The sequence below is a fragment of the Mobula birostris genome, chromosome 9, assembly GCF_030028105.1.
Source record: "Mobula birostris isolate sMobBir1 chromosome 9, sMobBir1.hap1, whole genome shotgun sequence".
Classification (NCBI taxonomy): domain Eukaryota; kingdom Metazoa; phylum Chordata; class Chondrichthyes; order Myliobatiformes; family Myliobatidae; genus Mobula; species Mobula birostris.
Genome location: NC_092378.1, coordinates 136,613,225 through 136,635,229, shown reverse-complemented (window position 1 = coordinate 136,635,229; position 22,005 = coordinate 136,613,225). Strand labels below are relative to the sequence as shown.

Below are 22,005 nucleotides of genomic sequence, written 5' to 3'. Positions count from 1 at the left end.
GCTTTATCCCTCTGCCTATAAGACAAGACAAATACTGAGTGTGATGGGACTTCACTGCACCTCTCCACCCACCCTACTGATTCTGGTCCAAGCAAGTCACCTTCTCTCTTTTTCCATTCCTGTTCTGGCTCCCCTCTTACCACGTCTCTCTCTTCACCTATCACCTCCCGCTGGTGTCCCTCCTCCTTCCCTTTCTGCCAGATTTCAGATTTCTCCTTCTTCAGCTACCTCCCATCATCTCATTTCATCACCCCTCCCCCCCTCACCTGGTTTTACCTATCACCTTCCAGCTTGTACACCTTCCCTTACCCACATTTTTATTCAGGCTGATCCACCCTTCCTTTCCAATCTTGATCTTGGCTCAAAATGTCGACTCTTTATTCCTTTTCCGTAGATGTTGTCTGACCTGAGTTTTTCCAACATTTTGTGTGTGTTACCTTAGATTTTTTTCAATAATTTCTCTGCTATTGTTGTATGGCCAAATGGCCTATAGTTTGCTGGCTTATCGCTGCTATCCTTTATGAACAAGAATCGATATTCTCCAGGCTCTGGTACTCACCCATGACCAACAAAAATGCAAAGTGGTCTTGGGTATTTATCCACCTTAATGTGTGACAGTAGTTTTACCACTGCTTCTTTCCTAACATAGATGTGTTCTAGAATACAAGTATATCTCCCTCAAACTCTTCATCCTCCTGTTCTCCATGGTGAATATCAATAACAAGTATTAATTTAGAATCTCACTAGTAGCCCACTGCACCACATGGAGATTACAGTTTTAGCACCTGATGGAATCTTCTTAAATTCGAAATAATGCAGACAGAATAAAAAATAGGATTAATATAAGACTTACAACACGCTGGAGGAACTCAGCAGGTCAGGCAGCATCTGTGGAAACGATCAGTCAACGTTTCGGGCCGTAACCCTTCGTCAGGACTGCAGAGGGAAGGGGCAGAGGCCCTATAAAGAAGGTGGGGGGAGGGTGGGAAGGAGAAGGCTGGTAGGTTCCAGGTGAAAAACCAGTAAGGGGAAAGATCAAGGGGTGGGGGCGGTGATAGGCAGGAAAGGTGAAGAAGGAATAGGGGAAAACACAATGGGTAGTAGAACTAGGCGGAACCATGAGGGAGGTAGTAGGGATTAATGTAAGTTGGTAGGCAGTGGTCACCGTGCACACAGTGACCAGGGAGCCAGTTTCAGTGTGGTATATCTCTAAAACTAGAGCAGAGGTTACCAACTTTTTTTTATGCCAAGGACCCCTACCATTAACCCTAGGTTGGGAACCCCTGCTCTAGGGGAAGGCTAGGATGTGGTGTGACCCATGAAATGAATATTTTCATTAAATATCTACTTTCCTTCAATGTTAGATTTTGGTACTGTAACAAAATATTGCGAAATCAGGTTTTTTAAAATAGTGGTTTTAGATTCAATATTAACAATTTTAATTGAATCATCAGATAACGTGATCTTTAGCAACCCAGTTAAAGTGTGTGGAAGAGATGGTATGTAGATTAACGTTTGCTCATTGTAGTTAAAGAATCAAGCTTTCTCTTTCAAAATCAGATGCCTTTCCCATAAAAATATATATTTCAGAGAATCTGTATTCATAATTTTAAAAATGGAAGTTTTAATGCTTTAGCTTTTCTATCATGAGAAGCAATAAAACAAGATGTAAAACACAAAATTATCTTTGAATTGATAGTTTTTTGGGCAGAAATATGTTTTTATTTCTTAAAGATAGTCTAACTAAAGATTGTTGGCAAGTAAATTTCATCTACTTGATAGGGCGAACACAGGCAAGTTATGCTTTGCTCTATTTTACATAGAACATAAAACATAGAATAGTACAGCACAGTACAGGCCCTTCGGCCCACAATGTTGTGCCGACCCTCAAACCCTGCCTCCCATATAAGCCCCCACCTTAAATTCCTCCATATACCTGTCTAGTAGTCTCTTAAACTTCACTAGTGTATCTGCCTCCACCACTGACTCAGGCAGTGCATTCCATGCACCAACCACTCTCTGAGTAAAAAACTTTCCTCTAATAAACCCCCTTGGACTTCCCACCCCTTACCTTAAAGCCATGTCCTCTTGTATTGAGCAGTGGTGCCCTGGGGCAGAGGCGCTGGCTATCCACTCTATCTATTCCTCTTATTATCTAGTACACCTCTATCATGTCTCCTCTCATCCTCCTTCTCTCCAAAGAGTAAAGCCCTAGCTCCCTTAATCTCTGATCATAATGCATACTTTCTAAACCAGGTAGCATCCTGGTAAATCTCCTGTGTACCCTTTCCAATGCTTCCACATCCTTCCTATAGTGAGGTGACCAGAACTGGACATAGTACTCCAAGTGTGGCCTAACCAGAGTTTTATGGAGCTGTATCATTACATCATGACTCTTAAACTCTATCCCTTGACTTATGAAAGCTAACACCCCATAAGCTTTCTTAACTACCCTATCCACCTGTGAGGCAACTTACAGGGATCTGTGGACATGTACCCCGAGATCCCTCTACTTCTCCACACTACCAAGTATCCTGCCATTTACTTTGTACTCTGCCTTGGAGTTTGTCCTTCCAAAGTGTACCACCTCACACTTCTCTAGGTTGAACTCCATCTGCCACTTCCCAGCCCACTTCTGCATCCTATCAATGTCTCTCTGCAATCTTTGACAATCCTCTACACTATCTAGAACACCACCAACATTTATGTCATCTGCAAACTTGCCAACCCACCCTTCTAACCCCAAATCCAGGTCGTTAATACAAATCACAAGAAGTAGAGGTCCCAGAACCAATCCTTATGAGACACCACTAGTCACAACCCTCCAATCTGAATGTACTCCCTCCACCACTACCCTCTCCTTTCTGCAGGCAAACCAATTCTGAATCCACCTGGCCAAACTTCCCTGGATCCTATACCTTCTGACTTTCTGAATAAGCCTACCGTGTGGAACCTTGTCAAATGCCTTACTAAAATCCATGTAGATCACATCCACTGCACTACCCTCATCTATATGCCTGGTCACCTCCTCAAAGAACTCTATCAGGCTTGTTAGACATGATCTGCCCTTCACAAAGCCATGCTGTCTATCCCTGATCAGACCATGATTCTCTAAATGCCTATAGATCCTATCTCTAAGAATCTTTTCCAACAGCTTTCCCACCACAGACATAAGGCCCACTGGTCTATAATTACCCGGACTATCCCTACTACCTTTTTTGAACAAGGGGACAACATTCGCCTTCCTCCATCCATTCCCGTGGACAACGAGGACATAAAAATCTTAGCCAGAGGCTCAGCAATCTCTTCATTTATGTTGCCCTATAAACTATGAATTAGTATGGTCATGCTTCTTTCTTTGCACGTCAGTTTAACAGTGAAACTTGAACTGCATGGGAACTAGTCCAACAACTAAATTTGTGTGCCCTTTTTTCAATATCTGAACAAACTGCAATCGGATTTTAAAGAAGTATTAACAAAGGCACTGAAATCTTTTAAAGGATTCTTCCACAATTTTGCTCTTAGTGGAAGAAAATAGGAATTAAGTTTCATCAGCCCCACCAGACTGGCTAAGTATTTTAAAAACTGTTTTATATGTGAAACACCCTGGTTTCCTCAGCTGCGTAAGTTTGTGTGGATGCTGTGTAATTCGTTATCCTGTTACAAATGAGTGCTACGAATTAACAGACAGCACACTGCATACATTTAAAAGACTTAGCTTTATATTTCTTAATTTGACTAAAGGGTTAGTAAAGAAAGGAACGAAAAAAGAAAAGGGCCCATTTTAATGAAACAGTCTAATGTGCACAAGTTGGAGCTCAGTTTCCCCAAGTCACCGATACTCAATCAATCTCACCCCGGGCTTTATCGAATCATGGTCCCACTCTGGGTCAAATCCAACCACCACTTCTCTCTGGCGTCTTCCCTCTTCATCTCTTTCAAACCACACAAAAAAAAACCCAAGCCCAACCTTAGTTCCTTCACCAGACAAACCTCCCCTTCAATTTGACCATCCTAATTGGTTGGCAGACATTTCTCCTCATCTCCTATCTTCAACAATAACCCAAACATCAGCTGAAAGCAAGCAGCTCGCACAGAACAGCACAAAATGAAATACGGACAGCATAGCTGTAAAAAATATCAACCAGGGCATTACGCTCTCCCCTCCCACCAAAATAGTCACGTCCTCATGACCATGAAACAATTTGTCACCTCATCTTTACCACCACTTTCAAAGCAATTTCGTGATGCTAGCACCTCCAATCCATTTGTAAGGTGTAATGACGTATCTCACTAGGGGAATAGTCATAGCACTCTGTTTCCCCGGTGCTACATAGGCCAGCCTATCTAGGGATTTCCTGATTCTTTGAGACCTCCATACCCCATCATCTACTTCTTCAGTTTCAGACAATCCTTGGGATACTTCGGGTCCAGAAAGTGAGGCCTCACCCCCCCCCCCCCCCGGTCTGTCACTCATGCCCTCCTGCAACTCGGACCCCTCTGCCACTTGACTGAGCTCCGCTCCATCCCCTTCATGATCCCGCTGAAACCTAGCCTGTCCACAGATAGTCCCTGCGATTTCACCTGCCTCAGAGTGGGAAGTTTTGGGAATCTCTTCCTCAATCAGTGGGGAGTTAGCAAAAGACAGCATATACCACATCCCCGTTTCCTCATCCTGCGAGTCTGTATCCCATTCGTGAATGCCCTCTGGTCCTTGGTAGGGAAATTTTGCGCATATCTGGTGTAGTAATCCATAATGACATAGACATTCACCGTGTTGCTGGCATCTGGCTCTGTTGACTGGGAAACCATACACACCAGGTCAAGTGGCCCCTCACTCTGCAAGTGGGACAACGGAGCGGCCCTCATAGGCAGCATCCTCCTCCGTATACATTGAATACACGACTTGCAGTATTCTTTGATCTCCAGCTTCATTCGGGGCCAGTAGAACTGATCTCTGAGCAATCCATAGGTCTTTTCAATCCTCAAATGGCCAGAATCAAAATGAAGTGACCTCAACACAATCCTCCGATACTTCTCGGGCAGAACCAGCTGGGAATGCTGAGGCCAGTCCGGAGGCGACGTGACCCAGTATAGGATCTCGTTGCTCAAATCCAATCTGGGCTATTCTCTCAGTAATTGAGACACTGCAGCATGATTCGTCCTCTCTGCTTGGGTCATGTTTCCCTTTTCGACCACTGACCAAATGGTACGATGCCCAGGTCATCTTGCTGAGCAGCTGCCACTTCCCCAGGACTCAATTCCGGCAACTGGTTTGACTTCAGAGCAGTCAGGTTACAGTAAGCTTGTGGATGGCGTCATCAAAGCTCTCAATTGATTTACCACTCAGTCCTGCCCTTGCCTTCCCCCTGCCTTCATCGTGATGGAAAACTGGCACATGGCTTTCACTTCCGGGGCAGGAATGCTCTTCCAGTCTTCGTCTCTGTCCAGCCCTTCATGCGCATGTCGGGACAGAGCATCGGCATCAATGTTCCTACTTCCTGGCTGGTATTTCAGACAACGCCGCCAATCACCGATGGCCTGTGGCATCCAATTTTGCTGAGGTCAGGATATAAGTTAGGGGATTGTTGTCCGTCTTCACCTCAAACTTGGCACCATAGAGGTAGTCACTCAGCTTATCCACCACAGCCCATTTCAGTGCCAGGAACTCCAACTTGTGCATGGGATAGTTTTTCTTAGAGAGTGACAGACTCCAGCTGACAAATGCAACAGGTCTCAACCCTGTGCCCCGATCCTGATACAGGACGCCCCACAAGCCCTCTCTGCTGGCATTCGTATGCATTACTTACGGCAATTGAGAGTCTGTAAAAGCCAGCACAGGCATTTGTGCCAGCAGCTCCTTCAGCGACTGAAAGGCCTCTTCACATTTCACATCTTAACTTGCTCCAAAAGTCTCCAAAGTGCTAAGATAATCTTTGCCCTGCTCTCCTTTTGTCCTCTCTTTCTTCCCCAAGATAACCGCACAGAAGCTGATTTAAAAAGTGACTCACTTTTGCGTAGTCCTTCACGAACCTCCAATAGTACCCACAGAACCCAAGGAACGAGCGCAAAGCACTCACAGTCTGGGGCCTTGGCCATGTGGTCACCACCCCTATCTTAGATGGATCCATACCTACTCCATCCATGAGACTATGTGCCCAACATGTTGACAGACATCTTGCAGAACTGGCACTTGTCCAGGGAAAGTTTTAACCCTTCAACTTTCAGGCGGCCCACCACCTTCAGTAGCCTCGCTTCATGTTCCTCCAAGGTGGACCAGAACATTGAAGTCATCTGGATACACCAATACCTCAAGCAATTTCATATCCCCTGCCGTTTTCTCTGTGACATGCTGAAAAATCGCAGGGGCTCCCGATAAGCCCTGGGGCATCCTTTCAAACTGGAAAAATCCCAGAGGACATATAAATGCCATTTTCTCTTTGTCGGCCTCACTCCTGGGGATCTGGTAATTTCCACTCCTCAAGTCCAGCACACTGAACCACTTTGCACCACTCCGACAGGCCAGTGCGCCTTTGATCCTCGGGACCATGTACTGGTCAGGGACGGTACACCTGTTCAGAGTCCTATAGTCCACACACATCTGTACCTTCTAATTCTTCTTCCTGGCCACTACTATTGGGGACGCAAAGGGGCTTTTGGACTCACTGATGATCCCAGCTTCCTTCAGCTTCCACAAATGCTGCCGAACGTCTTCCACCTCTGCAGGGGCCAGTTGTCACGACCTTTCTCTGAATGGGGTGTCCTCCATTCCCCGGACAGTGTGGCAAGTGCTCTTGGAACAACCCAGATCAAACTCATCAGTAGAAAAGACACCTTCCAGTTTCAACATCTTCTCTATCAACCTCCTCTTCCAACCTATAGGTACCGGGGAGTCCCCAAAATTGAATGACTCAGCAGCAAACTTTCCCTTTCTTGAAGAGAGTTTCTCCCCGGCTTGTCTCACAGGGACACTAGACATTACAGTCACCGGGAAGAGGTGCGCTAGTGGCATGCCCCTCTTGAAGGTGACCTCCCTCTTCGTAGTGTTCCTGACAATCACTGCCTTCCTGTTCATCTGTACACCCGAGGGCTTCTGCAGTTCAGGCCTTACCAGTACCCCAGCAGGTAAGCCCAACTCCTCTTCGTGGTCTTCTGGAGCAACCACCAAGAGGGCCTCAGCCTCAGGCATTCTGGGAAATTTGGGGTTTCCCATCACTCTGGCTACTTCCCCAGGCCTAACACGATTAGATTTGACTGGGTGAACCACACAGTCCCTCGTCTCAGATCATTCGCCGGTCCAGTGCGGCCACGCACTTCCTCGAAAGCAGCTCGAAACACCAAGTGAACAGACAATGTTTTCAGAAAGCTCTCTCCAGCTCTTTCCTTGCAGGCTCCCATTAGCCTCCTCACAATAGGAGTATTTGTCCCCACAAGAATTGAAACTCCGTCCTTCTCAATGGGGTCCAGACAAGCCAGCGTTAATGTATCAAGGACCTCAGCCACTCCCACATCTGCCTTCAAAAACTCCAGCTTCACTGACAAGTAACTATCATACAGATAATCACCCACAGATCTCTAGTGCACTGAGTGGTTCAATGTAAATGCGTCAAATATTGGTTGTAAAACAAACGGTACAGCAAAGTGACTTGCGAGCCTGTGTTAAGTGTGGCTGTAGTATAAATACCCTCTATCCGTAGTGATACACTAGAGCTAGGTTCCACTAAGCCTTCAGGAAGAGGGTTTTTTGCTTTAGGGTGTTCCTTGATGTATTGCTAGGAACGTGTTCCCCCTGAGACGCCAGGCATTCCCTCACTGGATCTCTTGTAAGTTTCCTGACTTTTCTCTCTGCTTAGATACCCAGGGGCTCACTCTCCTAGGGGTTTCCCATCCTTCACCTGAAGTGTCCCTTTTCACCACAATTATAACAGACAATGCCAACCATTCCCCTCTCGCAAGTCCCCGGCCACTAGCGGCTCTCTGCATAGTCCACTCCCTTAGGGGGTCTGCCTCCCTATCAGCACCATTGTATCAGCTGCACCCGCTGCTAACAACCAGGACATCTCAGTTCTCAACTCTGCCATGATCTCCTTTACCACTGCCCGGGGTGGGCTATCTGTGGTCACTTCAACGCAGGGGACCACTACTGAGAACTGTACCCTGCTGACAGAGCCACCCGTGCCTCCGATGTATCCTCCTCCTCCTCTCATACTTCTCTAATCAGCTTAACAAACAAGGGAGGGGGGCACGTCTTGCAAGACAGTCAGAGATCCCAAGTGATCAGGTCCTGAGACTGGGTGCCTTTCGCTCTTTGGTCTATTCTTAACCGATCCACCTCAGCCGTCTAAATGGCCCCTCTACGCCGCAAGCAATTCAGCTGCTTCTCTAGCTGAAAAATGTAGGCAGAGAGCTTCTCCCCCTTCTCCTGACACATGTTCTGAAACCCTGTCATGAGCTCCATTGGGCTTCCTGTCGCACCAAACACCTTTTCTAGTGCTTGCACGTAGGCCACAGAGGTGGCAAAGGGGTTCTCACTACGTCACTCTTTATGGCTCTCACTACGTCAGCAGCCCGGCCTCTCAAACTCAACCAGTCGTTGCCTTTTTATGTCATCAGTGCACTGTCACTCATCTAACAACTGAGAGGTCTGCTCCAACTGAGAGGTCATACTCCTTTCCTCCCTCAGGGGTGGGCTTCACCCCAGAGAACATTCTCAGCCTTCGATAGCTAGTGCCCTCTGTCTGGGCACTGGGCCATTTATTTGCCAGGAAGGTAAGGGCTGATATCAACTCAGAAGTCCCACTCTTCACTGGGGGACTCATTAGAAATTCCAGATCAGACCACTCCTTCCCCTTGCTCCGCAGAAATGAGAGCAACCTGTCTTTGAAGTCTCCGCCCCCAACTACGAGAGACTCAGCTTGCGATTCGGCCCGCTGTCCTCCTCCCGGAAAGTATGGACAGCCCACGGCCCTCCCTCTCCCAGGACCTCAATAGTATCAGGCAGTTCCACTGCCATTACATCAGCGCTAGTTTAGACTAAAACAAAGTCTTTGCCTGCCATTTTATCAAACCTCCGCTCCACAATCGTAACTGTTCCTACAGCTTTAACGGTGCTTACAGTTCATCAGGGATATGAATGTCTACCCCACTCAACACACACGCATTTGTTACCAGTAACCCTGTGGATCTGCACCACCGCACAACCTCTGCAGCATCCATTCCCACGTGTCGCAATTACTTTACCGGGCAACCATTTAGCACAGACTTAAACACACAACCCAAAGCATTCAGGCTCTCACGACCAGACTATGTAACACTTTCTTCCCCCAAGCCATCAGACTCCACAATACCCAGAGCCTGGACTGACACCAACCTACTGCCCTCTTACTGTGGCTATTGTCTTGTTTATTATTTATTGTAATGCCTGCACTGTTTTGTGCACTTTATGCAGTCCTGGGTAGATCTCTAGTCTAGTGTAGTTTTTGTGTTGTTTTTACGTAGTTCAGTGTAGTTTTTGTATTGTTTGATGTAGCACCATGGTCCTGAAAAATGTCTCGTTTTTACTGTGTACTCTACCAGCAGTTGTGGTTGAAATGACAATAAAAAGTGACTTGACACTGGATCAACGCTCAGGGCAATCACACAGCATCCAATGAAATCGACAACAACCCAAAACATAGAAACCATAGAAAACTACAGCACAGAAACAGGCCTTTTGACCCTTCTCGGCTGTGCCGAACCATTTTCTGCCTAGTCCCACTGACCTGCACATGGACCATATCCCTTCATACACCTCCCATCCATGTATCTGTTCAATTTATTCTTAAATGTTAAAAAAGAACCCGCATTTACCACCTCGTCTGGCAGCTCATTCCACACTCCCACCACTCTCTGTGTGAAGAACCCCTCCCCCAACGTTCCCTTTAAACTTTTCCCCCTTCACCCTTAACCACTGTCCTCTGGTTTTTTTTCTCCCCTTGCCTCAATGGAAAAAACATCAGCTGAAAGCAAGCAGCTCACATAGAACAGCACAAAATGAAATACATACAGCATAACAGTAAAAAATATGAACCAGAGCATTACATATAAACAAAAATCTTTATGCAGAGCCACAAAAACAAAATTAACCATAATTCACTGTGCTTAGAATCATCACCAGCACTGTCTCTTCCCTCCCCCTCACAAGAGTTGACAGTTGTTCAATGCAGTGCTCTTCCCAGGATTTGCCTTAAGCCACTTTGAATTTTGTTTACCTTTTACACTTTGCCGATGAGAAGATTAGAAGAAGATTTGTAATTATTTTGGAATAAAATCTTATCCTGAAGAAATTCTTTCCCCACATCTATCAGAAGGATGTAAGTGATCCAGTTTCAAGGGGCTTTCAACAGGTTCGGCAGTACCCCATCAGTGAGGGAATTTTAGAAGAATACTTTATTAATCAAAACAATTACTCTAGTGCATTATGACAGGTATTTTCTTTTAAACACACAGGACTGGCAGACAGCTGGCTAGCCTGTTGGTTTGATTGCTTTATAATTGTTTCATATCCGTCTATTAAATGCTGCCAATTGATTTTGCCATGCTATTTTTTTTCTAAGGACCTGGTCATATTGAATTCCATTTGGTTTGAATTCTCAAATTTTGCTAAATCATTTTTGTTTCTCAAAAGCAATAGAAATTATGAATAAAAAACATTTATTTATCTACCTATTAGGATCTGGCAAGGACAACAATTATTGCCCAATAATGACAAGATGATGATACATCCCACTGCAGTCCTGCTAGTGAGGTACTCTCACAGCACCTTTGGCTAGAGATTTCAGGGATTTCGACTCATTAATAATGAAGGAACAACAGTATACTTCAGGATCATAAGACCATAAGATATGGGAACAAGTTCATTCATCTTGGCCCATTGAGTTTGGTCTGCCATTTCATCACGGCTGATCCAATTTTCCTCTCGGCCCCAATCTCCTGCCTTCTCCCCATATCCCTTCATGCCCTGAGCAATCAAGAACCAATCAACCTCTGCCTTAAATATACATAAAGGCTTGGCCTGCTCAGCTACCTGTGGCAAATAATTCCTCAGATTCACCACTGTCTGGCTAAAGAAATTCCTCCTCATCTCTGTTCTAAAATGATGCCCCTTTATTCTGAGGCTGTGTCCTCTGGTCTTAGTCTCTGCTACCACAGGAAACATCCTCTCCACATCTATTCTATCAAGACCTTTCACCGTTGAATGGATTTCATTTAGGTCACCTTCATTCTTCTGATGGAGGGGAACACATAGGAGGTGGTATTCCCATTTGCCTGCTGCCCTTGTCCTTAGTAGGAAATGTCACAAATTTGGGGGATAGAGTAGCCTAGGTGAGAACAAGGTATTATGGATCCTATAGATTTTAGCCACGAAGTGCTGAGTTGTAGGGAGAGGTTTCAGGAAGATTGATGGCTGCTAAACAACTTGTAAAACAAAAATGGAGAGTATTTCATCACACTTCTGCTTCAACTGAGTTTCTGGTAAGTGCTGGCTCCTGGATGTTGAATGTGGGGACTTGACAATGGTATTTATTGTCAAAGTTGGTGATGAATATCTTTCTTTTTTTGCACATATATATCTTCTCATACAATGGAAACATTGCTGCCCTGCTCCTATTGTCTTTGCTCAGCCATTTCTGCAGAGACTTCTAAGACCCCAATATATTACTGTGGATCAGGGGTCATATGTAGTTTCGTGGTTGCCATTACTGAGAGTTGTTTTCAGAATCTATTCTGGATTTATTTAATTAACTGAATTTAAATGTAAACTCATATATCAGGACCATTTGGTAGTTCAGTGACTGCACTGCTATAGTCTGACAGTGGTAGAATAACAATATAATCAGAATCAAAATTAATATCACAGACATATGTCGTGAAAATTGTTAACTTTACAGCAGCAGTATAATGAAATGCATGATAAATAAATATGGAGAAAAGGCTGAGTTACATTAAGTATGTAAGTGTCTATTAAATAGTTAAAATAAGTAGTGCAAAAACAGTAGTGTCCATGGGTTTAATCTCAAACAACAAAAAAAAATCTGCTGGTGCTAGAGGAACTCATCATGCCAGGCAACTTCTATGGAAAAGAGTACACTTGACGTTTTGGTCCATGATCCTTCATCAGGTCTTATGTTGATCTTGTGCAGTAGCCCCTCTTCCCCGCATCCCCCATACCAGATGGTGATGCAGCCAGTCAGAAGGCTCTCTGTGGTACATTTGTAGAAATTTTTGAGTGTTATAGATGACAAACCAATTCTCTTCAAATTCCCAATGAAATGTAGCTGCTGTCATCCATTCTTTATAGCTGCATCAATACATGGTGTCCAAGTTAGGTCCTCCGGGATCTTGACACCCAGGAGCTTGAAATTGCTCACTTTCTCCACTTCTGGTCCCTCTATGAGGATTGGTTTGTGTGCCCTCGTCTTATCCTTCCTGAAGTCCACAATCAGCTCTTTGGTCGTGGTGACATTGAGTGCAAGGTTGTTACTGCGACACCACTCAACTAACTGATATATCTCGCTCCTATATGCCCTTTCATCACCATCTGAAATTCTGCCAGCAACGTTTGTGTAATCAGTACATTTATAGATGCTGTTTGAGCTATGCCTAGCTCCACAGTCATGGGTGTGAAGAGAGTTGAGCAGTGGGCTCAGCACACATCCCTATGGAACACCAATGCAGAGGGCTGAAAATTTACTGCGTTCTGCTGAAAATAAATGTTTAACTAATTCTGGTAATGTTTAATCAGGAGTTTAAATCCACAACTGAATTGGATTCTAAAATATTAAACCATTTGGAATCCATTATAAATGGATATTTTGGCATATTATCACATTAAAAATAGTTGCATGGCATCAGATTACATACAACTTTACAATACACAATAATATAAAACAAAAATTGTCAAGTCAAGGAACTATGAGATTTGAATGCTGCAGTTGGCTTTATTAAGCTGTTAATTATTTTTCTAAACATTGTAATTTATACCACACGATTCTATTTAAACACAATTTTCTGAAGTATCATTTTCTAATTATTCCATACATTTATCATTTTCTAGTACTTTTGGATCTTCCTGTGCAAACTTCCTCAGAGGTTATGGGTTTTGGACATGGGTCTCCCTCTTCAGCTCATCACCTTCCTTTTAGATTCTATGATCAGTCTCGCCGAGGTATCAGTGATCCTACAGTTCAACGTTCAGTGTTTGCATCTGTTGATAAGGTTCCAGGTAATGGTAAAAAGTTTTCTCCTAGTCTAAATATGTGTTTTTAACAAGTTCTCTTACTTGAAATTTTTTATTGCATTTTATATAAAATTGATGTTGTTTCTATGTCATGACTTATTTCTTGCAAGAGACATAGGAATTAAGTTGTTGAGGGGTCAGAAAGAGCTGCAGAGGGGATAATTTTCAAAACTCAATGACTGCAGTTGGCTGGTATCTGAAATAAAAACAGGAAGGTTTGGTAACTCTCAGCAGACAGGCTGAATCTGCTGAACGTGCCAGGCTTGTTGCCACTGGAATTCAGAAGAGTGCAAGGGGACTTGTTTGAAAAGATCTTGAGAGAGAGGGTGTGGATACCATGTTATGTTTTGTGTGACAGAATCCAGAATTAGGACTGACTTTGCTTTTCATACTAATTTGTGAAACAGTTTCTAGTGATTGGAAAATTTGTACTTCTGAGATACTTTTCTTTTTCTGCCACTTCCAAACTCTCACTTTTATAAATAATACATAACCTTTCTTTCTCCTTACCAATATATATTACCTCCATGTTGACTATACCTACCTAACCCCGTTAATTATCTTCAAGTTTAGAATAGTGCTTCTAAATTTGGACTCTAAACATTAATGTAAATTGTGTACTGCTGTAGCCAAATTCCAATCCTCATGAAATACCAATATCCTCCTTCTTCCGCTGTGATTGGCTGTCTGTTACTCCCACTGTTTTCAACAATCTGGAACTTTCCCTACTTTCTATATGTTTATTTCTTCAAATTTCAAGATCTTATTGACTCTTGTTTTTCTTCTAACTGAAGTCCTATTAAATCTGAATCACCAGTGTCCACAGAAAATTGCTTTGTTTCTCACAGCATCTCCCTCCCATTTCATCAGAATGCTACACAACTTATTCTTGCTGTATCTAGTGCCCCCACCCAACTCTTTTCTTTACATTGCTCCTTATTTCTGTGTAATGTACCACATTTTTTCTTTTTTGCCTTTGGAACTGAGGGTGACTTGTCTGTTTTGATTTTCTGATAAATGATAAATAGTGTGGGAATCTTGGACTCTTTCACAGGTAGGACAAGATACTTAATGGATGTGTTTATAAGATTATAACTGTCTTTATAGCCTGGGTGGGACTTAAGGTTCTCGGTGTCATTCTGGATGCTTTCCTGCCCCCTTGAGGGTTCATTGGCCAGGGATTCCCAGGAGACTGTGGGGAAGCTTTGCTTCTTTCCATTGAACTTTAGAAATTTTACTCCACTGGAATCACTTCCCATGACAAAATTTGGAATTGTATCTGTGTCAGGAGTGTTGTGGTAAGTAAAGTAGAAGTGCTCTCAATATGTACAGTTGTGCATCTAGACATGAGGGGATCAGTTTCTGACTCAGGGTCTCTCCCTCTGAGTGTTGAGTTTAGCTGCTTTTGTGGTCACAGGAATTTATGCTGAGCCCAGATTTTCATGCTATTCCAAGGTGTGGTAGAGAGTTAAATTCTGTTTCTAGAATTCATCACCCTCCAGTTTTCATTCGTCCTTGTCCAATAAAACTGTTCTATAATGTTAAGATACGGAAAAGTGTGGGATTTATTATTACTGACAGTTCAAAGAAGATTCAATATTCCTTGTGGGTCTGATTATCTCTATAATAATGGGAACTGCCCATAGAGCTATAGAGGGATATCTTCAAAGTGTGTATATTGTCCCTTGTCATAGTTTGTATGGACTGGTTTTGACTGATCTTCAAAATAATTCCTAATTTAGAGCCATATATCAGTCAACCTCAGACAACTCATTCCTCTTCCTTCTGACTCTTTTTTACCTTATGCAAGAACTTGCTGCAAATTTATTTTCTCTTCCAGAGCTTTAGTTTCCTTCTAACCTTAGGAGACTTTGCCTCCCGCCTTCTTGCATGCCTTGATCTTTAAAGGGGATTGAAAGAATTTTGAGTAGCAAGAGTTGAAAGAGATAATGTCAAAAAAAAACCTGTTGATTAGCATGAACAGAAAAAAAATTTGCATACATTGAGAGGTGCAATTTTGTACTCTTACAAAACAAATTCTGTGAATCAAGATCTCATTTAATTTTTAAAAAGAAATTGAATTCACTGCTCTTACTCATTCCTGGGATATTGTTTGCATATCATGTTATCAGAATGACTTACAGATAATGGTGTTCACTCAGCCATGCCAGTTTCTTGGTAATGTGCATGCAGGTGTACAATGCACAAGGGTTATTTACACTGCCTTGAACTTATAAAAGTTGTCTAGGTTTGTATCTTAGAGATAGCCCCATCTTGCTGTCGGATGTGAACACCATATAGTCAATGAACAGTTGCATAGAGAATAGAAGTTGCTCAGGTTTTGTCTGAAGATGGAAGAGACCATTGTGTCTTGCTGGTTTATTGCTGCTTGCCTTAGCCAGCAGTCCCTGATAGGTAAGGTACTGGTCCCACCAACGGTTCATGGGTGTTTGATGCTAAGATTTTGCTCTGTATCTGTCCCATCCCACTTCTAACCCAGGCAAATAGTTGAGGGGAAAAAAGAACGAGGCCGGACTTTTGATTGGCAAGCTGAAACATCAATAACGTTTGCATGAGACTAGCATACAAACAGCAGCTGTTAGACAATACTACGAACAAAGTCTTAAATGAAGTGAAACTTGATTGGTTGAATGTTGACCTAGCATCCTTATAAGAATTGATTCTTGCTAAGAGTGGATCACTAAAAGGAAATCATTCTGTCTTCAGTTAGGGAAGAGTTCAGGAAATGCCTGAGTGATTTCTAGGCATGGTTGTGAGGATCTTGCTCCTCTCCGTGATAGAATTCCAATAAAGATCCCTTAATATTTGCTAAAGAAAAGGCATGATTCACATCCAGATCATTTACATAAATGTGGAATGACAAGGGTGCCAACACAAACCCCCCTGTGGCACTCCACTAGTTTCAGACATCAGAATCAGATTTGTTATCAACGGCATGTGATGTGAAATTTGTTAACTTAGCAGCAGCAGTTTAATGCAATACATACTATAGAAGAGGAACAAAAACAATAATAAATAAAATAAAAATAAAATCAATTACGGTATATGTATATTGAATAGATTTTTAAAAAAACATGGGAAAAACAGAAATACTGTATATCTTAAAAAGTGAGGTAGTGTGCAAGGGTTCAATGTCCATTCAGGAATTGAATGGCAGAGGGTTGACCTTCAATCATCACCTTCTGTTTCCAACCACTGAACCAATTCTGAGTCCACCCTACTAGCTCCCCTTGGATTCTCTGCAATCTAATCTTCCAGATCAGCCTGCCATATGGGACCTTGTTAAAGGCTTTACTAAAGTCCATATAGACAACATCCACTGGACTTGCATCAAAGTTGGCCTGGTTACCTGCTCTGATAAGGACCATTATTTCCTCAATTCCTTATAACAAGCATACACTAGCATTGGCATTCTGGATGCAGTGCAGGTAACGATGTAAGTTGAGACAGCATTTACAACACTACGTTTTCTGTAAAGGAAACAAGAACAGGAAAATGCTGACTGCTTCAAGGTCTATATTGCTGCATTGCTGTCAATGAAACCAAGTAGTCCATCTTTGTCATCTACAAGAGAGATCCAAACAAAGTTACTTTAAGTACTTACAGAGCTTCAGGCACTAATGTCCAACTGACTGACAGACACTGCACAAAACTGCTGTGTGCAATTTTTTCAGACCATCTGGATATCCTCGAGATCAAAAGCTTGGTGCATGCATGATGGAAACAAAAAAAACTACAGGTTCAATAGCAAAGAAAGCAGCTCTAAACAAATCCAGTTGAGATAGTTACCAGATATAATAAACAGATGGAGAGATTCATGAAGCATTACCTTACATTTTATTCCATGGGGGATATCATCATTATGCAACCTCTGAACACCATGGAGAGACTGTATCAGGGAAGAGCTAGGTATTGAATCTACAGTGAGGGAGATTAAAGTGTATCGACTTGCGATTTGTTACATAATCCATGCCCAAGGTTCCAAGTGATTATGTCATTTGACCTGAATTCCTCAAGCACAGGAAGTAGCACTCTGCAACATCTACTGGAACTTCTCATTCTCTGTTAGAGAGAGGTGATGGTCCTCTTGGATGTGTGGTATGCAAAGATTTTCCTTTACTAAGAAGCACAGTGTGATGATTACGGCAGCTACAGAGGCATCATTTTGCTGTGTATAAAGGGAGTTGTATATGACCTGCTGGATATTAGTAGCTTTGCAATTGAAAATGACATATCGTGGACATCAACTTAGATAGCTAGGAAATCAAGATGGTTGGGGCCTGGCTGCTCAGGAGAGCACAGGAAAGGGAAAACACGCAATTTCTGGAAAAGGTGGCCTGAAGGGAAAACAGCAAATTTTGAACCTTGTAACAAATTGTCACATCAGACAATATTCAATGGAGGAATTATCACTAAGGTGTAAACCCAGCACAACAGAATCTTGCAGCATGAGAAATTTTACTACTTTAAAGCGGGTTGACCATTTCTTTGATGCATACAAAAAGGTGAGAAATCTCTGCTCCTTGTGGACAGTGTTGTGTAAAAAAAACTACTTACAACGATGATTAGTGAGGCACAGAGAGATCTATATTTACTGAGAAGTACCTTTATTTTTTAAACTAACAAGTATGTGAATTCATACATTAAATCTGCTGGGTGAACGCAGCAGGCCAGGTAGCATCTCTAGGAAGAGATACAGTTGACATTTCAGGCCGAGACCCTTCGTCGGGACTAACTGAAGGAAGAGTTAGATGCTGCCTGGCCTGCTGCGTTCACCAGCAACTTTGATGTGTGTTGCTTGAACTTCCAGCGTCTGCAGAATTCTTGTTGTTTGTGTTCATACATTAAATACCTGTCTGCACACTTGCTAGGTATCCCCGACTCTTCCTGAATAGTCAAAGAATAGCAAAGGTATTACCCGGGCAAGGGAGTTCACGCTGGCCAGGCGTTCCTCGTTGTCCCGGTTCACTCGCCACGTGTTTCACACAGGGTTACTTACACTTGTATCTGCAATGGTTATTCTTTGAAGTTACCGCTACCAACACACACGAAGCATCAACTTTTATATCCATTCCTTATCAATTCAAATATTCCAGTATCATTGGCCACAGGTTATGTGTCTGTCCTTTAACACCTTGTTATTGGCCCTGCTCCAAGCCAACATCCATTTATTGCCCTCTTCCCATCAAGTGACAGTCGATAATTTATGGCTGTTTGTTCTCAATCAGCAATGGGCTCAAATCACTTCAGGCAGGCATCAACCCCAATATTCACAAACTTGCGTGTCATAGCCAACCAAAGAAATCTCACAAATAACTTCTTATTTGGAAGTAATCTCCAGTCCAGCAGATTACCTGAAGAATCATTGTGTTTTCTTTAAAATATTGATCAACCCAACATGTCAAGCTCACAAAATGGAGTGTCTTCACAAAATGGCAGCTTCCATCCCCAAGCATGCGACAGGAACAAAGACAATTAGTCTGTCTGTTTCCACTGTCCTTGATTCATTTGAATTCACTGATTTGTAGATTGTCATTCTTTCTGACCAACAACAGTGAGGCCTTGGTCTTCAAATCCTCATCATCTTTAATGCATATCCTGAAAAGTGGCTTTTGCAGTATGCTGATCAATGCCTTGTCATGGAAAGAGGCGATTGTTTTATGGGCAAGTGATGAAAAACTTTTGTCTTCTGGATGTTCAATTTTGTTTGAAACGTAGTCTAAGTGTTCACATGCAGGTAAATGCTGACCGCATGCTGTAACAAAATGTCTTGGGTTGGATTGGTTTTAGATTGTGGGGTAGAACTGATGAAGTTTCAAAACTTTGTTGCTCATCCTAACTCCATTCTAATAGGAGGTTGTTGGAAGGAAAGTGAAGGACAGCAGCAATTATTGTGAAGAGGTTTGGTGCAATGGCACTATTTTGTTTGACCCAGTTCTACTCTGAGATTGAGTACTGGTGGATCCATTGATGACAATTGCATATTGTTGTAAAGTTGGCAGTGTTAAATTTTTGAGGATACCCAAATCTGAGAATGATCTTTAATAATGCCTCATGTTTGTGATATAGACCGTAAGACGTAGGAGCAGAATTAGCCCATCTGGTCCATCGAGACTGCTCCGCCATTCAATCATGACTGATCCTTTCTTTTTCTCCTCCTCAACCCCAGTTCCTGGCCTTCTCCCCGTAACCTGTGATGCCATGTCCAATCAAGAACCTGTCAGTCTCTGCCATAAATACACCCAACGACCCGGCCTCTACAGCTGCATGTGGCAACAAAATTCCACAAATTCACCACCCTTTGGCTAAAGAAATTTCTCTGCATCTCTTGTTTGGAAGGGGCACCTCTCTATCCTGAGGCTGTGCCCTCTAGTCGAGACTCTCCCACCATGGGAAACATCCCTTCCACATCTACTCTGACTAGGACTTTCAACATTCAAAAGGTCTCTGTGAGATTCCCCCCACCCCCCCCCCCATCCTTCTGAATTTCAGCCAGCACAGACCCAGGACCATCAAACGTTCAAGCGACACACATCAAAGTTGCTGGTGAACGCAGCAAGCCAGGCAGCATCTCTAGGAAGAGATGCAGTCGACGTTTCAGGCCGAGACCCTTCGTCAGGACTAACTGAAGGAAGAGTGAGTAAGGGATTTGAAAGTTGGAGGGGGAGGGGGAGATCCAAAATGATAGGAGAAGACAGGAGGGGGAGGGATAGAGCCAAGAGCTGGGCAGGTGATTGGCAAAAGGGGATACGAGAGGATCATGGGACAGGAGGTCCGGGAAGAAAGACAAGGGGCGGGGGGGACCCAGAGGATGGGCAAGAGGTATATTCAGAGGGAGAAAAAGGAGAGTGAGAGAAAGAATGTGTGCATAAAAATGAGTAACAGATGGGGTACGAGGGGGAGGTGGGGCCTTAGCGGAAGTTAGAGAAGTCGATGTTCATGCCATCAGGTTGGAGGCTACCCAGACGGAATATAAGGTGTTGTTCCTCCAACCTGAGTGTGGCTTCATCTTTACAGTAGAGGAGGCCGTGGATAGACATGTCAGAATGGGAATGGGATGTGGAATTAAAATGTGTGGCCACTGGGAGATCCTGCTTTCTCTGGCGGACAGAGCGTAGATGTTCAGCAATGCGGTCTCCCAGTCTGCGTCGGGTCTCGCCAATATATAAAAGGCCACATCGGGAGCACCGGACGCAGTATATCACCCCAGTCGACTCACAGGTGAAGTGTTGCCTCACCTGGAAGGACTATTTGGGGCCCTGAATGGTGGTAAGGGAGGAAGTGTAAGGGCATGTGTAGCACTTGTTCCGCTTACACGGATAAGTGCCAGGAGGGAGATCAGTGGGGAGGGATGGGGGGGACGAATGGACAAGGGAGTTGTGTAGGGAGCGATCCCTGCAGAATGCAGAGAGACGGGGGGAGGGAAAGATGTGCTTAGTGGTGGGATCCCGTTGGAGGTGGCGGAAGTTACGGAGAATAACATATTGGACCCAGAGGCTGGTGGGGTGGTAGGTGAGGACCAGGAGAACCCTATTCCTAGTGGGGTGGCGGGAGGATGGAATGAGAGCAGATGTACGTGAAATGGGGGAGATGCGTTTAAGAGCAGAGTTGATAGTGGAGGAAGGGAAGCCCCTTTCTTTAAAAAAGGAAGACATCTCCCTCGTCCTAGAATGAAAAGCCTCATCCTGAGGGCAGATGCGGCGGAGACGGATGAATTGCGAGAAGGGGATGGCGTTTTTGCAAGAGACAGGGTGAGAAGAGGAATAGTCCAGATAGCTGTGAGAGTCAGTAGGCTTATAGTAGACATCAGTGGATAAGCTGCCTCCAGAGACAGAGACAGAAAGATCTAGAAATGGGAGGGAGGTGTCGGAAATGGACCAGGTAAACTTGAGGGCAGGGTGAAAGTTGGAGGCAAAGTTAATAAAGTCAACGAGTTCTGCATGTGTGCAGGAAGCAGCGCCAATGCAGTCGTCGATGTAGCGAAGGAAAAGTGGGGGACAGATACCAGAATAGGCACGGAACATAGATTGTTCCACAAAGCCAACAAAAAGGCAGGCATAGCTAGGACCCATACGGGTGCCCATAGCTGCACCTTTAGTTTGGCGGAAGTGGGAGGAGCCAAAGGAGAAATTATTAAGAGTAAGGACTAATTCCGCTAGACGGAGCAGAGTGGTGGTAGAGGGGAACTGATTAGGTCTGGAATCCAAAAAGAAGTGTAGAGCTTTGAGACCTTCCTGATGGGGGATGGAAGTATATAAGGACTGGACATCCATGGTGAAAATAAAGCGGTGGGGGCCAGGGAACTTAAAATCATCGAAAAGTTTAAGAGCGTGAGAAGTGTCACGAACATAGGTCGGAAGGGATTGAACAAGGGGTGATAAAACAGTGTCGAGGTATGCAGAAATGAGTTCGGTGGGGCAGGAGCAAGCTGAGACAATAGGTCAGCCAGGACAGGCAGGTTTGTGGATCTTGGGTAGGAGGTAGAAACAGGAAGTGCGGGGTGTGGGAACTATAAGGTTGGTAGCAGTGGATGGGAGATCCCCTGAGCGGATAAAGTCGGTGATGGTGTGGGAGACAATGGCCTGGTGCTCCTTAGTGGGGTCACGATTGAGGGGTAAATAAGAGGAGGTTTACTGAGCTCTACCTTGCCGAGGCACAGCGACAACTCGCGGATACCTCCTCACTATTGAGTCCTCTATCACTAC

The 22,005-nt window shown here is 43.9% G+C and overlaps 1 protein-coding gene across 6 annotated transcripts in view; it reads left to right on the top strand.

The window, feature by feature from the left end:
* clec16a (C-type lectin domain containing 16A) overlaps positions 1-22,005 on the top strand; it is a 225,896-nt gene that overhangs the window by 165,650 nt on the left and 38,241 nt on the right. For all 6 annotated transcript variants that reach the window (XM_072268940.1, XM_072268938.1, XM_072268939.1 and 3 more), the window contains one exon: positions 13,097-13,264. In XM_072268940.1, the coding sequence (XP_072125041.1) occupies positions 13,097-13,264 (168 nt within the window). The remainder of the gene's footprint in view (positions 1-13,096; positions 13,265-22,005) is intronic.